The 18,271-nt window shown below is 45.3% G+C and overlaps 1 protein-coding gene across 2 annotated transcripts in view; it reads right to left on the reverse strand.

Moving 5' to 3' along the window:
- PAPPA (pappalysin 1) overlaps positions 1 to 18,271 on the reverse strand; it is a 229,059-nt gene that overhangs the window by 106,320 nt on the left and 104,468 nt on the right. For both annotated transcript variants that reach the window (XM_054007151.1, XM_054007152.1), the window contains exons 8-9: positions 5,787 to 5,915; positions 4,090 to 4,181 (exon numbers count right to left, since the gene is read on the reverse strand). In XM_054007151.1, coding sequence (XP_053863126.1) covers positions 4,090 to 4,181; positions 5,787 to 5,915 — 221 coding nt within the window. The remainder of the gene's footprint in view (positions 1 to 4,089; positions 4,182 to 5,786; positions 5,916 to 18,271) is intronic.

Genomic DNA, 18,271 nt, shown 5'->3' on the forward strand with positions numbered 1-18,271 from the left:
GCCTTGGTGTGCAGTCAGTTTCCCCACTTGTTTACGTGGACCTTTCTCACCATGATGTGAGGGGGAAGTTAATTAATAAACAAGAATAATAGGAAATGTAATTGTAGTAACCCACAAATTGCCAGGCAGACTCAGGGGTAGATGCAGGACCTGAAACTCCTTTAAGGACATTTTTAAACGTGTCTTTCAGCCTTTACTATGCTCCTGTCATAATATCTTCTCATGGGTTTCTTTGATATGTTTTGGTGCCTTTTCCAATATATCCTTCTCCTTCTTCAGAATGGTAGGAGGATGAGTCTCCCACCACTGTAGGCCTTTACTCGTGCAAGTAAGGACCAGTTGGATAAGTAAAGTTTTATTAAAAGATGCTCATGGAGACTCTCATCTTCAGGCAATTGGTTTGAACCTGGCTCTGGCCCCTAGTGATCCCAAATCACTTCCATGCCATGAGACCTCACTGTCAATGGGAAACGAATCAGGGATCTCCATCCAACTACAGGACAGGGGTGTGTGTGTGTGTGTGTGTGAGAATGTGTCTCGCAATGGGGCAAAGCTCTGATTTGCTTTTCTCCTGCAGTATGTTGTTAACAGGAGAGGTGAAACTTTCATCCACGGACCAAATTCCAAACTCTGTGGGGAAAGAACAAGGGCTCCATGAGCAAAAATCCACTAAACAGAAACTGGTGGATGTGAGCATAGAGAATAAACTTGCGGATGGAGAAGGGCTAATGACATTGCAAAGTCCCATTTAAAAGGAAGCACTGCCAGATGCTTTAATTAATTTATTTATTTATTCCACTGTCGCTCTTAAGTTTGGTGTGAGAGCATCTTGCAAGAACTAAAAGCTATTAATCTTATCTGTTTTCTTTTCTCGGCTTTGTGTTCTGAGAAGGCCAGGGCAGCCTGACAGTAAAGACCACACAGCTTTCTCCCCCGCCTCTCTCCTTGGTTCACCCCACCCCTCCCATGGCAAAGCAGATTGATCACAGCCTTATCTGATTATAAGGGGGAGGATGAGGGAAAACAAAAAACAAAAACGAAGCAGCCGCCTAACTGAGTTATAGGCACCAGTGCAAAGCGTCCCGAGAGCTGCCGTGTGCCACGTACACAAAACAAAGTGAACCTGTCAGAGACAAAAATAAAAGGCCCTGATGGCAGGAGATGCAGAGGGAAAGCAGGAGATTTAAGCGTGCTAGTGTTTGCTTGCTTAATTGCATTTCTGCTCTAGCAAACAAGGTGAGGAGAGTCGTCTCTCCGGAGGTGTGAATGTGCGCGCTTGTTACACCTCCTATCAGGAGACCTCAGAGCACCTTTTAATTCTGATATCAGCGTCCACTAGCTCCACTCAAGATACCATGCTAAAAATAGCATGTGGATGCTGTGGTCTGGGCAGTGGCTCAGGCTAGCTGTCCTTGTCTAAGCCCTCCCAACCCCCTGGGTCCAAGCTTGGGTGGCTAGCCTTATCTGCTGCCCGTGGCTATTTTAGCATGCTGTCGTATCTTGAGCGGAGCTAGCCTGAATCTGTCTTGAGAGACATGCACCCAGCTGCAGTGTAGACAATAACCATAGACCCTAATTCAGCAAAGCATTTAAGCGTGTGCCTAAATTCCTTTAAAGGCTTTGGTAAACAGGAGTTGTTTGCTTCACCGGTGCTAAAGAGAGCTAAATATTATCACAGTAATGTCCATATAAAAGTAGTCCAATGTGAAAAGATTATTTATTATTCTACAGAGCCACAACATGTGCTAGTCTCGTAACATTACAGATCAAATGCACATGTTTCTCTGCCTCTTTTCCATTCCTCAAGCCATGGGCCCAATCATTCAGTCATTTCTCAAGCAAAACACCCGACTGAAGGCAACGAAGAGTTTTGCTTGACTACAACTGGCAGGATCTGGTTCGATGTTATCAGGCTTTCAAGAAGGGGGCTTCCCGCTTCCTTTTTAGTTATGCATTTTTATTATACGTAAGATTTGTTTTAAAAAATAACTCCTTCCCCCGCCCCAATGATTTAGAGGTTTCTAATAAGATAATGTCTTATTTTGTGTTAAAATATGTCTGTCTGGCTGAAAGACCAGTATTGTCTCTGTCTAGACACTCAGCACTGGTAATCCAGAGCCCATGGAAGCCAATTGGTGTCTCTTGTAGATTTCAGTGAAGTCGAACCAGGCTCTTACTGAATCCACATACTAATGATTTCATCAATGAACTGGGTTCGGTTTTGATTTTTTTCTAAAACTAGTACCTGTGCAAAACACCAGCTTTAACTCTACACCTGCCTATGAAAAATGAACAGCTTTATGCCTGCTCTGAAAACTAACTCCATTTTCACAAGCCCCCTCGGTCAAAAAAACCCCCACCCTAAAACACCAAACACACACAGAAGTGAGACTGAAACCTACTTCAAGCTGCAAAAATGGGACTTGCATTGTATTTAGTTTGATTTTTTGACCACAGTGTGAGAGGACAGGATTTTTGCACACTCACGTGTAGCTCTACTCTGATTCCTTGAGATGAGCCACGTGACTGGGATAAACTAAATAAATAGAAAACCCAAGAATGATTTCACTTCCAGTTTGAATTGGTAGTGTCCAGATACCATGCTTGAGGCCCAGGTTCAGCAAGGTCCTTTAAGGTGCATAACCGTAAGCATGTGTGGAGCCCCATTCAACTTTAAGCACAGGAATATTTTCATTGGCTTCAGTGGGCTATTCATGTGCTTAAAGTTAGGCATGCACCCAAGCATTGCTGAATCGGTGCCTTGGATCCTCGGGTGTAGGTTGCTATGTCAAAATCTCAAGTAGGTTAGATAGACTATGGTTAATTGCTCTCTCAGTCCATCCAGACAGGACCAGCTATGGAACTTCATAACATCACCTGAGCACACCCATTGTCTTGTGATCTGCAGCTGGATTCTGCAGATTCAGGAAGCCTGGATAGGTCAAAAGAGCATCCAAACCAAACGCTCACCGAGGCTCGTCCCTGGCCTAGGCCGTAACATGATTTCTTAACAGGGCTTTGGAGCTGTGCTCCGGCTGTGCTCCAGCTCCAGGCAAAAACCTGCAGCTCCACTGCTCCGGAGCTGCTCCACGCTCCAGCTCCCGGCTCCGCTCCAAAGCCCTGTTTCTTAACACAGTGCTGTAAGGGCACGTCTACGCATACTGTGCGGGAGTGGTGCAGCTGCGTCACTGCAGCGAATCTGGTGAAGCCGCTCTATGCTGATGGGAGAAAGCTCTCCTGGCCATCGGCATAATAAAACCACCTTTGTGAGTGGTGGCTGCTATGTGGTGGGAGCTCTCAGATGGACATAATTGCCAGTGTGGACAGCGCTATATTGGGGTAACTTATGTCACTCGGAGGGGTATTCACCCCCCTGAGCAACATAAGTTACGCTGCCATAAACCATAATGTAGACCTAGCCTTACACAGAAGCTGCAGTGTAGATGGGCCCTCAGTTGCCCTTCTCTGCCCCCTCTTCTCCTCCTCAAGGATTTAATAAATATGTTAAGCTCACAACTGCAACTCTGCAGTCCCCAGATTGCTGGAACATCTTCTGGCCATTGTGTTTACATTTCCTGCTAATCAGGGCAAACCAGGCTTGCAAACAAAATCTGATTAAGTAGTTTTCACCTCTGAAAAAAGGGGATTAGCTGGACCTTTGATCCTCAGATATTGATTTGCATCTCAAAGCAGGTGTGACCTCAGCTGGGGCTGCTTCTGTTCCAAGTCCCTTCCCCTGACACTCTTTCCTCTGTTTACCAGAAGGGATCAGTTCATATCCTCTCATGGAGCCTGATCCAAAGTCTATTGCAGGGGGTGGAAAGCCACCCACCGACTTCAATAGGTTTGGGATTGGGCCCTAACAAAGCTGGAAGTCCAAGCCAGTTACAAAACCACCAGAATCAATTTCCCATCCAAGTGATTAGAAACTGGGAAGGGACACGCCTGTCAATCCCACAAATGCCACCTTTTCCCTTACCTCTAGGGCAACCCAGGGATAGGTCACTGAGGTTGCTGGTTATTTTTTACTTGCACCACGCACGGAGGTGCTGCCCACCCTGGGCAGAAGGGACTCCGGACTAGACTTACCAAGGCAATTAAAGGATAGCTCCTGCTGACAAAAGAGGGAGCAGCCATCGCCGTTGATCTTATTCATGTCATCACATTTTTCCCCCAAATCTCTGCAGGCAGGAGACAAAACGAGGGATCAGATGGAAAACAGCTGCATTTCTCAGACCTCTCTCAGTTCCTGTCTCAGAACCTGGAGATGCTTAATTCAGTGCTGTAATGCCCTCAAAACACCTGTTCTCTCTCCTCCATCCCCCAGCTTTTACAATTCTGGGGTACAGGGTTTCCCCTCATGTTCCCTCAGAGGTAGGCGGCACTATTGCTTCCGGGCTAGCACATGAGCACTTTCCTTTATGGTTGCTACTGACGACTCAGCAGGTGGGGGAAAGACAGCAGCTGTGGGATCAGAGGACAGCCTGGAATGGCAGGAATTCTGGAAGCTCTTCATGCTCTGTCTGAAAGGGCCAGATTGTAGCTCCAGCAATGCACCCACACAGGGGAATAAGGAAGTGTAAGTGCCTTCCATGCGCTCAGATTGCAGGTAGCAGCAGATAGCGGATGGAATCCTGGCTCTGCTCCCACAACTCGCCAGCCAGTGCTGTTAAGCCAGCACAGGGGGGAAGCAACTTGAACCACAAAAAGAATTGGCATGGGTGACTCTCTCCCGCCACAAACCCCACAGGAGCAAGTGTGGCAACGAAGAACCAGACCGTGACACTGTCTGGTTCCTGATCTGCTCTTGGGTCAATGCAACCGTGTGCTACCCCTTACGCAAGCCGTGTGGCAAAGCCACAACTGATGTCTAAAGAATTGGCAGCATAACCGCATGAGAAGTGGTACACAAAGCACGACTGATATCTCTGTCTTTCTCCTCCCAGCTGTCCCAGCTGTATCAATGGTTTGGTTATTTTAATTTGAATGCATTGCCTTTAGGGCCCGATTTTGCAAACATTTGCTGCAGGGCCTAGCACTTGATACCATAAGTGGTCCCATTGTTTTGACAGGAAGCTCTGCTTCCCATGAACAGTGTTTGCAGGACTGGACCTGCGGTTGTTGTTAATTCTGTCGTTAATTTATTACATTTTATTAAAGCGCCTGGAGACTTTTGAGCAGGTCCCACTTCTGCTATAAATTCAATACAGTAAAAATAAACCACAATTGTTAATCATTATTTTTATTATTAGTGGTCTGTCGATCAGCAGGCAAGGAGAGGGAGGAGTTGATTGAGAACCTGCAATGACTAACACTCTCCCTTGGAGCCCAAATCTGTCACCTCCAAATGCATCCCAGCTCCAGAGGCCTGCAGAGCAACCTCGCACTGAAGTTGCCCTGGAAACCTGGCCTCCCATGTGCCAGCTGTCCATCAACTGCCAGCCCGCCTGGGACTTCTCACTTAATGACAGCACCGAAGATGCTGTGAACATTTCTTTTTTTGTCAGCAATTAACACTAAGAAATTTATATATATCTACACATAAAAGTGTCAGGACAGCAGGACCTAACTAAGTTCCAATTAAATGTTATCATCTTGGTAATAATCAGAGACGTGGGTCCTTGTCTCTCGACCTCTGAGAGTCAGCCCAGGCTATGGAGACATCAGGTGATCAAAGACAAAAGCTGTAGTTATTATGTAGGAGAGGCAGTAATTTCCTTTCTAACCCCAATCTCTGGATCAATGGAAGCTGCAATGCTGTATCTATTTGCTTACTCCACACTTACTTTTGTATAATCCCATCTCCACAGTATCCACTTCCATGAGTATATAGAGTCATGGGGGAGGGTTCACTCTCCTCTGTCCCAGAAATAACGGCAACCTGGTACGTATACACGACGCTATCACTCAACTCCCTACAACACAAGAGAGGAAACAGTCAGTGAGCAGCACAATACAGTGGATAATACAGGTCAGAGAAGGGGCTGCTGAAAAGGCGCTGGGCTTCTCAGAAAACTTCCTTAATTCAATCAGGCTCCTAGAACATTCCTGAGTCACTTGAATGGGATTACATGGGACTAGTTTTCAGAAAGGCACCCTCCTTTTTGTGGGAGTAATCTGTGTCCACATTCTTCCGTGTTCAATTCAAGAGCAAGCACAAATCTGAGTAGCGGCAGCTCTTGACTACAGGTACAGATCCGAGAGTGAAATAGCCTGCTCCCCAGATTCGCCCCTACAGCTGATTTGGTGGGTACAAAACTGTGGGTGCATTTTGCATCTGTAAATGATGAAGGATAATTTTGCCTGTGTTCTGCTAACCAAGAAAGGCGCTAAATTCTTCACAAAGATCATTTGTGAGCTAACCGTTCAGGCAGAGTCACTTCAGCCAAGTGAATGTGCCACTCCTTGTGAGCTTGAACCTCCCGCACGCCCACAAAAAGGTTCCCACACATTCTGCTCTTGGGCACACGGGCAATTCCTACTGATAGCTGAATGCACATGCCTCGGAGAGCAGAGTGCAGCGTATGCATGTGTGTATCTTCTCTGTGTGCGCACATCCGCATGGGTAAACAAACTGAAAACACATTCAGCAAAGGAAAATTTTGCTAGAATAGAATTTCCATAGGAAAAGAATGATTTACAAAGTTCATGTTTGTTTAACTATGGGATGGGAAATTGGTCCTAGAGTGTCATGGCAGAGGGACTGGCACTACATTAAGCATGGGGTGAGGATTATGTTTATGAGTTAATAGGCTGCAGAGGACTGGGTGGGTGTGTGAATATGACCTAGAAGACTGGAAAGGAAACTTCATAGGGAGGAAGGACTGAGTGTGCATAATTACGTGGTCAAGGGCTGAATGCAAGAGTTAATCCAGGGAGAGTGTTATGTGTATGTCAGGGAAGAATGACTGCTGGGTTAGTTTGTCCCAGTGTGATTTGGCTTAATCCAGCCACTAGTTATAAAATGAGGTGGGAGAGTTTTCCCACTGCAATCTGCTACCCACATGTGGAAAATGATTCGACAACAGATGGCTCCCATCAGAGCAAGTGATTCTTACAGTCTAGCTTTAGGGATGGAGGCAGAAAGGACATTTCTCTACTGAAACACCTCCTGGACTTCTTTACTAACTGTGGAGGACTAGGAACTATATAACCACTCCTCAGGCACAGAAAGATTAATATGGAGGCTAAGCCAGGAACTGAGCACAGATCTCCTAATGCCCAGAACTCTGCCTTAACCACAAAACCAATCTTCTTCCCTCTTTCCATCGCTCTGGTTCTTTCAGAAGGTGCTTCTGTGCATACTACCGCTAGCAAACTTAAGAAGCCTCCCTACTTTAATAATCCACCACAGAGAAGAAAATTCAGTCTGTCAGATATCTCTGTGGTCAAAGGCAGATTTAGCACTTCCAACTACAGCAAGGCTAGATCAAAGTGACCCACAGAGGATGGGAAACGGGAGAGTGGGCAGCTCCAAGTGACTCTTCCAATTGGATACCACAGGCAGATGCTGGTTACAGATGTTCCTGAGATGGAACAACACCTGGGCTACAAACTCTAAGACTATGTCTACACTATGGAGCCTGTAGAGCCCCTTAGTGAAGACACAGCGTACACCAAAAGGGGGAGTATTTCTGCCAACGTAAGAACACCACTTCCCTGAATGACATTAGCTATGCTGTCAGAAGCCCTCTTCTGTGGCATAGCTGCGTCTACACTGGGGTTTTTTGTTGGCATAATAATGTTGATGGGGTGTGTTTTTTCACTCCCCGACTGACATTGCTATGCCGATATACGTTTTTAAGTGTAGATCTGGCGTTTTAAACTCACGTGATTTAGGGCTTGCAGCACTAACCATGCCAAATACTTTGCAATTGATGGCAAATATCCTTCTCAGTTTGGCTTACCAAGAGTGGCATTTCAGAACCTCCCACTTGGGACTCAAGTTACATTAACTCATCCGTTGCTGTTTGTCACAATTCGTGTGTGGTTATTTAATGCTCTGGCATTCCTTTAGAGTGCCAAACTTAGAGAGAAACATGAGTGTTTTAAAGTGGATACGCATAGTACATAGGGCAGTGTCACAGGTTTCACCCCCACTCTGAACTTTGGGGTATAGATGTGGGGACCTGCATGAGAACCCCTAAGCTTAATTACCAGCATAGATCAGAATGCTGCCACCACCGAATCATTTAAACAACCGTTTATGAGTCATTTGGGAACTTTGTCTTCCCCCCAAAATATCTCCCTCCCAAGTACTATAATCCTTCCCTGGGTAGCCTTGAGAGACTTCTCCACCAATTTCCTGGTGAACACCGATCCAAACCCCTTGGATCTTAAAACAAGGAAAAATCAATCAGGTTCTTAAAAAGAAGACTTTTAATTAAGGAAAAGGGGTGAAAGGAATACGTCTGTGAGATTAGCATTTAAGCTACTCTCACAGACAACAGATTCAAAACACAGAGGATGTTCCCCTGGGCAAAAACCTTAATTACACAAAAGAAAACCCAATTTGATTATCCCTCTAATGCAAAAGGACAAAGTCACAAAAGGAAATAAACATAAACTAATTCATTCCTTCTCTAATACTCAGTACCCTGGTTGATTCCTGGATCTTTTCACTCCGGCACAGAACTTAATGAATGAACAAAAGAAGAACTTCCCTCTTTCCTCTTGAAACATCTTGCCCCCCACATTGGTTCCTCTGGTCAGCTGTCGGCTAGCCTATGTGAACTTCTTAACCCTTTACAGGTAAAAGAGGAATTAACCCTTAACTGTCTGTTTATGACAGGCAGTAATATGCGAAACCCATGGTGGTAAGTACAGTGTACACATAGAAAAACAGATAGATTAACAAAAGAATGAAAGAGAAACACCGTTGCATTTTCTTCCATGTATCAGGTACATTAATGAGCACTCAAGTGGATATTAGAGTTTGTGTATCTGGAGTTGTCAACAAGACAAGCTTTTTGGGGGACATTGATATAAGCAAGTTTTTGACAATTTATTTTTCCATCTGCCTTCCCACTGATCCGATGGGACAGTAATAAAGATAATGCACTCTTTCCACTCCTCCGCCCATCGGTTCTGATGCATGGCTGTTTCACATGATGGTACTTAAGGAACTGAGACTGAAGAGCATCTTTAATATTAAGGCTACGAGCAACAGCTCTTTCAAATTTATACCTATGGTCTTTTAATGACCTTTTCCAGAACTGAGTAAAGGGTATTGATCGCTCTGGCTTCCGCTCAGGGGGAGGCACTATTACTGAAAAGCATTGACTCAACTCCTCTGTTTAGAGGAGGAATTAGAATACACCATGTGAAATACCACAAGGGCTGCTTTTCCTCTCTCCAGCAGCAAGGGAGATATTTGGAGATTGAGATATAGGGGTCTTCTATTTCTTTTTCTCTTTCTACTGGGGAGGGTGGGCAGTTGAGTTTTTTTTTTTCCACTTTGTCTCTCAGAAGTGACCTTGTTAGCCACGTTCCCTGTTTTCGTTTCAGGCAGAGTGTTCCTATAACATTCAAAGGGCTCCATGATGCCACCGGGATGGTGGGGCGGAGCTCCCTACCCACGTAGTGGTGACATAAGTAGGAGCCTAACAAATTCACAGTCTATTTTGGTCAATTTCACGGTCATAGGATTTTATAAATTGTAAATTTCACGATTTCAGCAATTTAAATCTGAAATTTCATGGTGGTATAATTGTGGGGGTCCTGACCCCAAAAGGAATTGTGGGCTGGTCGCATGGTTATTGTAGGGGAGGGTTGTGGTACCGCTACCCTTACTTCTGCGCTGCTGCCCACAGAGCTGGGCAGCTGGAGAGCTGTGGCTGCTGGCCGGGAGCCCAGCTGTGAAGGCAAAGCTGCCACCAGCAGCAGCGTAGAAGTAAGGATGGCATGGTATGGTATTGCCACCCTTACTTCTGTGCTGCTGCTGGCAGGGCGCTGCCTTCAGAGCTGGGTGCCCGGCCAACAGTCGCCACTCTCTGATGACCCAGCTCTGAAGGCAGTGCAGAAGTAAGAGTGGCAGTACTGTGACCCCCCTAAAATAACCTTGGGACCACCCTGCAACTCCCTTTTGGGTCAGGACTCCCAGTTTGAGAAATGCTGATCTCCCCCAGGAAATCTGTATAGTATAGGGTACAAGAACACAAAAGACCAGAATTCACTGGGGAAGAGCAGATTTCAGGGCCCATGATGCGTTTTTAATGGCTGTGAATTTGGTCGAGCCCTAGACATGAGGGACTGTGGATTTCTGAGTTGCAGCGCACACTCCCCTGAATGCTTGCAGATGTGCAGGAGCTAGGGCTGCACCGTAGGCATGCCTGGGTATGCCCCTGTTACGGTATTCAGCACCTTTGGCCAAACTAGCTGCCTCTCCTACTCTGCAAGTGAAATCAGCTGTATTCTAGATGTCTCCTGTTTGGTTATACTGGGGGAAAGCAGCACCCTGCACCCTCTCTTCCCACTGCAAGGGCCAATGTGTTTTTAGTAGCATAAGTGATAGATAGCTAGATAGATTTTTAATTATAAATTTCCCCCTTTGTCATAAAATTGAAAATCTTCTTAGAGCCCATCCCAGCTTCTGCCCCAAGAGAGCATGGAGTTCCATAAAAATAATGAATGCTGCAAGGAAGGCTAGCCAGGTGCTCCTATCATGTAAGGAGAAGGTGGAGAGCCACTGCACCCAAATGTCTTGAGTACCTGCAGCCAAATTATGGCTGCCTCCAGCAAGGGTGCGTGGGAGGGGTGAAGGAAAGCTCTGTAGCCTCAACACCTTAAGTGTTCTGAAGAAGGCCCAGCCTTTATTTGCTCCTAAATGGGGACTTGGTCCACCAAAAGTTTGGGTCCCGCTCCCCCAAAGATTTTGTTCTCTGAACAGACTCTCTCTTTCAGCCCTCCTCTCGCCCCAGAACCAGCCCTTCCTTTCACATGTCCCAGATGGAGACTTGCTTTTCTCCAGCACCTTTGCCCTTGGTTTTCTTCCTTAGTGATGAAGCCTAGCCCAGCAAAGCAAGAAGCCAGCTGGCAGTGACCAACTGTGGCCTTGACTTTCTCTGGCTGCTATACCTTGGACCAACTGCTCTAGGGTGGGCCAACCCTGGTCACAAAGCCTGAATCCTGAGGAGTTGAAGGTCTTCCCTTATTCCACCTTAGTTCTCCACAGATATAGAGCTGCCCAGTATTTTGCCATTTTAATTAGCTCTACTATGTGGCTGTCCTGTATAATGAAAACCTGAGTCCAGGCAAGGAACCCCTTTCCCGCCATTTTGAAATTCCTGCCATGTTCATATTTGCTATACCCAGCCCCTGCTTTGGTCCATGGTCCTGAAGTCCCCACAGTGCATGTTACACTAGTGAGTTAGCCATGTTCAGGCTGAAACAAGATGCGGGGGTCTCAGTCCAGCTCCTAGTGGTCCAAGTGCCACAAGAATTATCACAACTGGCCACGGGAGGCCTGATCCTGACTGACTGAAACCAATGGCAGCTTTCCCCATTGGCTTCCATGGGAGGAGGTGTCTGATCACAAATTGGACTGGAGATAGGGTGAGATTTAATGGAAGTTAGGTGCCTAGATACCTCTAAAGATCTGACCCATAGAGACTAAATTCCTCCTTCCCTTGAGGTATGTTGGCAGGAGAACTTAGATACGTCTGCACTGCTCCTCTTGATTAATGTGATTGTTATTTGTTAGGTATACTACAGTAATGGCTCCAATTGGGATCCAGGTACCATTGTGCAAGGCACGGTGTGGACCTACAGGGAGAGACAGTCCCTCTCCCAAGGAGCTTACCATCTAAATAGGCAAGACAGACAAGGTAATGGGAGGGAAAACAGAGGCACAGGTGGAAGTGCTTTGCCCAAGTTCATATGCTATTTCAAACCCATATTTAGGCACCAAAATAAGAGGCCTTATTTAAGTTAATGGGAGCTGAGGAAGCTCTGTAGCTCAGAGATGATGCTCCGTGGGATTGGTCCTGAGCTCAGGTCAAGAAACGAGGTTCAATAAAGTAGTAGAGAATCAACTACCTCTTTTTCTGTGGTCAGGCCTGCTCCTGGATTACTGAGAGCTGCCCCATCCTTTTCTTCAAATCTGCTTGAAGCTAGGGTCATTAGACTTTACTTCCACTGGAAGAGGAAGAGCACTAGGAAGTGCCACCATGGCTTTTCATGCTCCCATAGCCTGTGGTGCGTACAAAAACTCGTCCTATAACAGATGGCCCCAGGGGAGAGGGTCACTTTAGGACATATTGATCACACCTGTGATTGACTGTACAAATAGAGTTGTTTCCCCCTCTTCTGTAAGCTCTCTCTCTCTCTCTCTCTCTCTTTTAAATAAGAATGGTATGAGAGGCACGGTAGAAGACAATGAAGAGAATTCCTGTCTGATTTTGAAGCTGGGAGGGGGGTGATGGAATTTTGTAAACAAAAGAAGGATGTCAAAAATCTCGAGTTCTTGCACTTGTCTATTATTTCAGCTGCCGTCAGATCTTTTGCTGTTTGGATAAGCCAAGCGACATGGCAGATGCAAGGGCCTCAAAACAAGCCTCCCGCCTGTCTCCTTGGCACAAAGTTGATTTAGAAGAAACGAACGCCAAGGAGGCTGCCGCTGAGATTCTTCTCTCTCGATGGAAGATAGGCTAGGCCCTAACGGGAGGATTGGGTTTACGTGCCGTCCTCTGGCTTTTACTGTTCACCAGGGAGAACAAAACAAGTGAGTGGCGGGATTAAATAAACCTGACAGGCCCCTGGCTGTGCTCTCTGTGGAGCAAAGATTGGAGATGACTGGATGGATTTTACGCTGTCCCGCTGCCTGAAATTCAAATTAAACCTGAACGGACGGAGAGTTTCACAGAGTGGCAAGGATCAATACTGGCTAAGTTTGGGCTGAGCTTCACCCAGGAGTAGCCTTATTATTTATTAATTATTATTAGTAATATTATTATTACAGTAGCACCTAGAGGCCCCAGCACAGATCAGGGCCCATTTGTGCTGGGTGCTGCACAGACACCTAGCGAAAAACAGCCCCTGCCTTGAAGAGTTTATACTTGAAATAGACAAGAGACACAAAGGTTAGGTTGGGAAACAGAGGCACCGAGATGTGAGGTGACATGCCCAAGGCCCCAGAGCAGCTCAGTGGCAAAACAAGGCATAGAATCCTGTCTCCTGAGTCCCAACTAAGTGCCCTATCCACTAGACCACACTGCCTCTCCTGTCCCCAACCTATAATCCGCAGCATGCACTTGTTATGGAGCCAGAGGGGTCTCCCTAGGGGTTTTGGGGTGCTGTGTTCCATAGAAAGCCAGTTTGGAAGTGAGAATAGGGGAGCAGGAGGGAGAGGTGGAGGGGTACAGACTACTTCCCCACCCTAAAAACACTAAGTACTGGGGGAAGCTGAAACCAAGTAAGGCATCTTTCATCCTCTCTCCCGAAACGAACCAGCTTGGGGAGCAGAACAGTCACACATCCCTGCCTGAGGTCTCGTGGGAACTCAGGAGGGATAGACAGGCCACACAGCACCCTCAATACAGCAAACATATGTTGGTTGAAGAGGGTCCCAGAGTCCATGGGACACCTCTTGGAAGAGCAATGGGAGGAGGACTAGGGGTTGTTTGCAACCTGGTCATCATCAGCTGATGTTTATAAACCATTCACGAACATGGGCAGATGTTTGCAAATGCAAAAGTACCCAACTGCACCAGCAATGAATCTTTGGGGAAAGTCCTGCCAAGCCCTACCAGCTACCTCATCTCCTACCAGCTTGCACAATGTGTGAGGTTTATGCATCAGAGGCAGTTACTTGTGCAGAACCATATGCCACTTCTGAAATTTAGGCAGTTGCCATTTAAAAAAAAAAAGTTCTCACTCATTCCATTCCCCAGCCTGATCGAAATTCTTAGCCACCTGGAAGGAACAGTGCAGAGAAACGAAGTCTCCCCTAAAAAACTGCCTGAATAGTTCTGGACTTGGAAATGTTATAGCCTTACCAGTCATACCTCCTGTCTCCAAAGAGTGTGTTCCAATCTCCCCTCCCATGGTCACACGTACACAGGCAGAGTTCGATTTGGCTGACACCTCCCCCCAGACTCAACACAAGTGGATGTACAAACAAACTGTCTCACATGGATTTTTGTCTAATCTGATAGACATTAATTAGTCTAATTGATTTGCCTTTTATTCTATTCCTGGGTGCCTTGCTCTGAACTCCAACAATCAAAGTTTGGGTCCAGATCCCCAACTGGCATAAAGTGTCATAACTCCATTGAAATCAACAGCACTCTGCCCATTTCCACCAGCTATGGGTCTGGCCTTGGATTCTAACTTGTTTGCCCATTTGACATGGATAGTGGTTTTCCATGCAGTATATAAGAGATGCACATGTCCTGCTCATCAACTCAGCAGTTGGTATTAACCATAGCCGGGGGAAATAACAAGAATGCCTCAAGTTTTCATCTCAACTGAGTGCTTTGTGTAGCACCTTTTGTATTACCAAGTGGTTCTAGCAACCCTGAGTCCGACCTTTCCATTTACTTCAACAGAAACTAGACCAGGCCCTCGGCCAACTTTCTTTTCTAACTCTGTCTTGGCAAGCTAGTTCTAGTACCGGATCAATGTCAACATCTTAGTCACTTCCACAATGCTAGGGAGCCTCCACATGTCTCATCTACGATGTCCCAGATATTAACGATAAAGCAATGATCAAATCAATTAGAAACAGGTATTTGCACGTAACGTGCTTTTGTATACTGGCAACAATGACACCCATGAATACAAGATTAAAGATAGACAACTATGGTACAGTTCCTACTGTCAGTTACACTGGCATAAATCTGGAGTAACTCCACGTATTTCAGTTAACCTTACTCCAGATTTACACTGGTGTAACAAAAAAAGAGTATGAGCCAACGAGTTCAATTTCCAACCTAGGTTAAAATGTCCATTCTACACTTAGTGCTCAGATCAGCACATAGGTTTCTATAATAGGTAACTGGTGCTGTCCTGGGTGGTCAAAACGCAGTAAAGCGCACGTTAATATAGCAACCTAACGCTGAAAATTGAGCCCCATGTACATTGCTAGCAGATAACTTGGACATTAAACCACTGAAACTTTTCCTTTAAATAGACCATTTTCTTCCTTCGTGCAAACGCATGAGGTTTTGAAGTAGCAAACTTATATATATGCAACTGATTAACTCCAGCAGACTTTGATATAATCGTACAAGTATTTGCCCTGGTACCAATTTAAAACACAGTAGCAAATTTAATAAAAAACAAAGTTTGTAGCCAAGGTCACAAAGATATTTCTTGTTTGTTTTTTTTCAACAAACTTTTTAACACTGATGGACAATTTTTAAGTTTATTGGTGAAACAAAATAAGATTTTTTCTTTAGAAGATGACAAGCTCCTTCTGAAGCTTCTTAATCAGATCAAGTTACAAATTCCAGGATAAAGTAACTGTTACAGGTCCAAAGTCTTAGATGGGAGTTTGTGCCCAAGAGGCTGTTTGATGGAAGTATATAGGTTAAGGGGCTCAGCACCTGTTGGTTATTAAAGAAGCAGGGAGGGGGGGGGGAATCTGTTTTGTTTGTTTCCTGAGCACGGTTTCAGGTGATGTTCATTTGAGGCATGAGAGCTTCTCAATTAGAACAGCTCCCTGTGAAGTTCTGTCTCAGCAATTTCAGAGAGAGGGGTTTGTTAGGAGTTGACCCAGCACCAAGGACTCTGAAAGCTAATATGTATCAGGATGCATCTTCAGTTGGTATAAACCAGCCGGGGATCTGGCAAATAATCAGCCACCCAACTACAGTGTGTCAGTTTGAAATGGGAGCAAACCAACTGGGAGGCAGGTTGGAGCTTGGAAGGGCCATCATCAGCAAGTCACTGCTGAACCTTTGCCTTGATCCATAATTTTGAGATATTAAGGCCAGGATGGGTGGCCAGCATTTTATTACTCACACTTTTAATGATGTTTCCATTTCTTTCCCGTGCACAAAGCATTCCACTGACAAGATTGCTACCAGTGTTTTAACTTGATTTTGACAACTACGCTACCTAGGAAACGCCTGATTCAGACCCTATTAATTTAAATCAAAAAAGGCTCTTAACAGAAATGATGGAGACCCAGTGAATGGTCTGCAGGCTCTACCAGGCAGGACTCAGCATACTGATGGTTCAGCTGCAGATTGGTTTTGAAGTTCAATTAGTTTTAAGATCAGTCCTGCACCACTGAGCATGTCCCTGGGAGGAAGGTCCCTCCAGGGTTGAGGTCATTAGCAAGGCAGAGTCTTTGAATCCAGACGTGACCTCTAGGATTTCCTTTCAACAATCCCAAGCCAAGGCCTCGTTTTCAGAATTTAATACTCTAATGTTTCTGTGTAATCCTGAAGAGATGCAAAACACTCAGCGTGAGGAAACCGAGCCATGCGAGAGGATACGCTAGAGGACTGATCCAAAGGAGAGACTGTCCATTGATTTTCAGTGGGTTTTGGATCAAGACCTGGGTGTACATAGAGGTTTTGAGATTCCTCTTTTCTCAGTTAAACCACCTCTCTGCTATCCTGAACTTCTCTTCTTCTTAGGGAGAGTGGCACCAAAAAATCACGGAGTCCTGAGTCCCTCCTTGGAGGATACTGCTTCCTAATAGCATATGGCTGATAATATGTGGGTGCTGTCATGCGTACACTATATCTGTGCTTGTTGTCAGTTGTGCAGGGAGATGATGCGTCTATTCCAAAGGAATATTCTGTCATGATTCCCTCTGTAGGGGCTCTGTGCCTTGGCTTAATCCACTTCAAATTATGACAAGTCCTATTAAGAGATCACTTGTGGTTCTTTAATGGTTTAATAACCAGATGGAACCTATTTCCACTGGCCTCTCTCTACCTAGCTAAAGTCCCATCATGAGCTAACTTCTTCTATTGTCATTACATTTGCAACTGGGCATACTTAAAAACAAGCACCGTGAACCAATGATCCAGTTTATTGTATTTAATTTAAGAGGCCAAGATTCTCAGTAATGGTTAATGATTTTGGATGCCCAGCTTGAGATACCCTAAAGAGGCCTGATTTTCAAAAGTGCTGAGCACTATGTCTCTGATAACCAAGCCCCTATTAGCTCCCCATCCCGTCAAAAACAGAACAAAACAATAACAACAAAACCCCCAAAACCCTGACTAGTCACTCTTAAAAACCTTGGCCACAATGAACAGGATCAAGCCTGAGAGGTTAATTTTGCTCAGGGTGTCGTAGGCCCCTCTCTTTGTTCAGAATATTTGTAAGCCATTATATGCCTAAAAGGGTTTTCTACAGTTCCCATTGGTGTCCTATCCAAATGGGGTACTAAGGGCAGAGCAGTATTGCAATGCCAATCTAGGTCTGTTTTCAATCCCCATTTGATTTGACTCTGAGTTCCAACTTTAACAGAACACAGGAATGTCCACACTGGGTCAGATCAATGGCCCATCTAGCCCAGTATCCTGTCTTCTAACAATGGCCAGTGCCAGAGGCTTCAGAGGGAACGAACAGAACAGGGCAATTTATCAAGTGATTCATCCCCTGTTGTTCAGTCCTAGCTTCTGGCAGTCAAAGATTTAGGAATACCCAGAGCTTGGGTTTCCATTCCTGACCATCTTGGCTAACAGCCATTGATGGACCTATCCTCCATGAACGTATCTAATTTTGGTATTTTAATCCCACACAAAAGATATTAAAGATATAAAACTAAGTGCCCAGCAACTGATCAGGCCAATAGTTACAAAAGGAATAGCGAAAACTGGACTAGCTGATGCTGCTGATAAAAATGCAGGTAACATATTTCTGCCTCTCTTGTGGTATTCAAGGCTCAGTCCAAGTTTTACAAAGGAGTTATTTTTAAGTTGTTGCATAACACATGCCTGTCCAATATTTCTTTCCTCAATCAAGCAAAGAAAATGCATTTGTTATTCCTGGGAGATTCCTGGGGCTTCTTGCCTTATTTAGAAGCCCAAATAATAGGTACATAAGAAGGGAAACATCAGCGAACAGTAATTATCCATGAGTAACGTACAGCCTAATTCACTGCAGCTCTGAGACTGTTTCACCTGCAATAAATTATTTTGACTAATGGGAAAGGTCCCATTTAACCTTCATATCATCTTGCAGCTAAAAACCCTGTTGCTAGGTTGCCAGGTCAAATGCAATCATGGCTGGTCGTGACTGAAATCTGTCATCTTCAACTAATGTTTGCTTGGTGGCCAACATGGCTTGAGTTGGCGGTATCAGTTCA

This window comes from Malaclemys terrapin, chromosome 17, assembly GCF_027887155.1.
Source record: "Malaclemys terrapin pileata isolate rMalTer1 chromosome 17, rMalTer1.hap1, whole genome shotgun sequence".
Lineage (NCBI taxonomy): Eukaryota > Metazoa > Chordata > Testudines > Emydidae > Malaclemys > Malaclemys terrapin.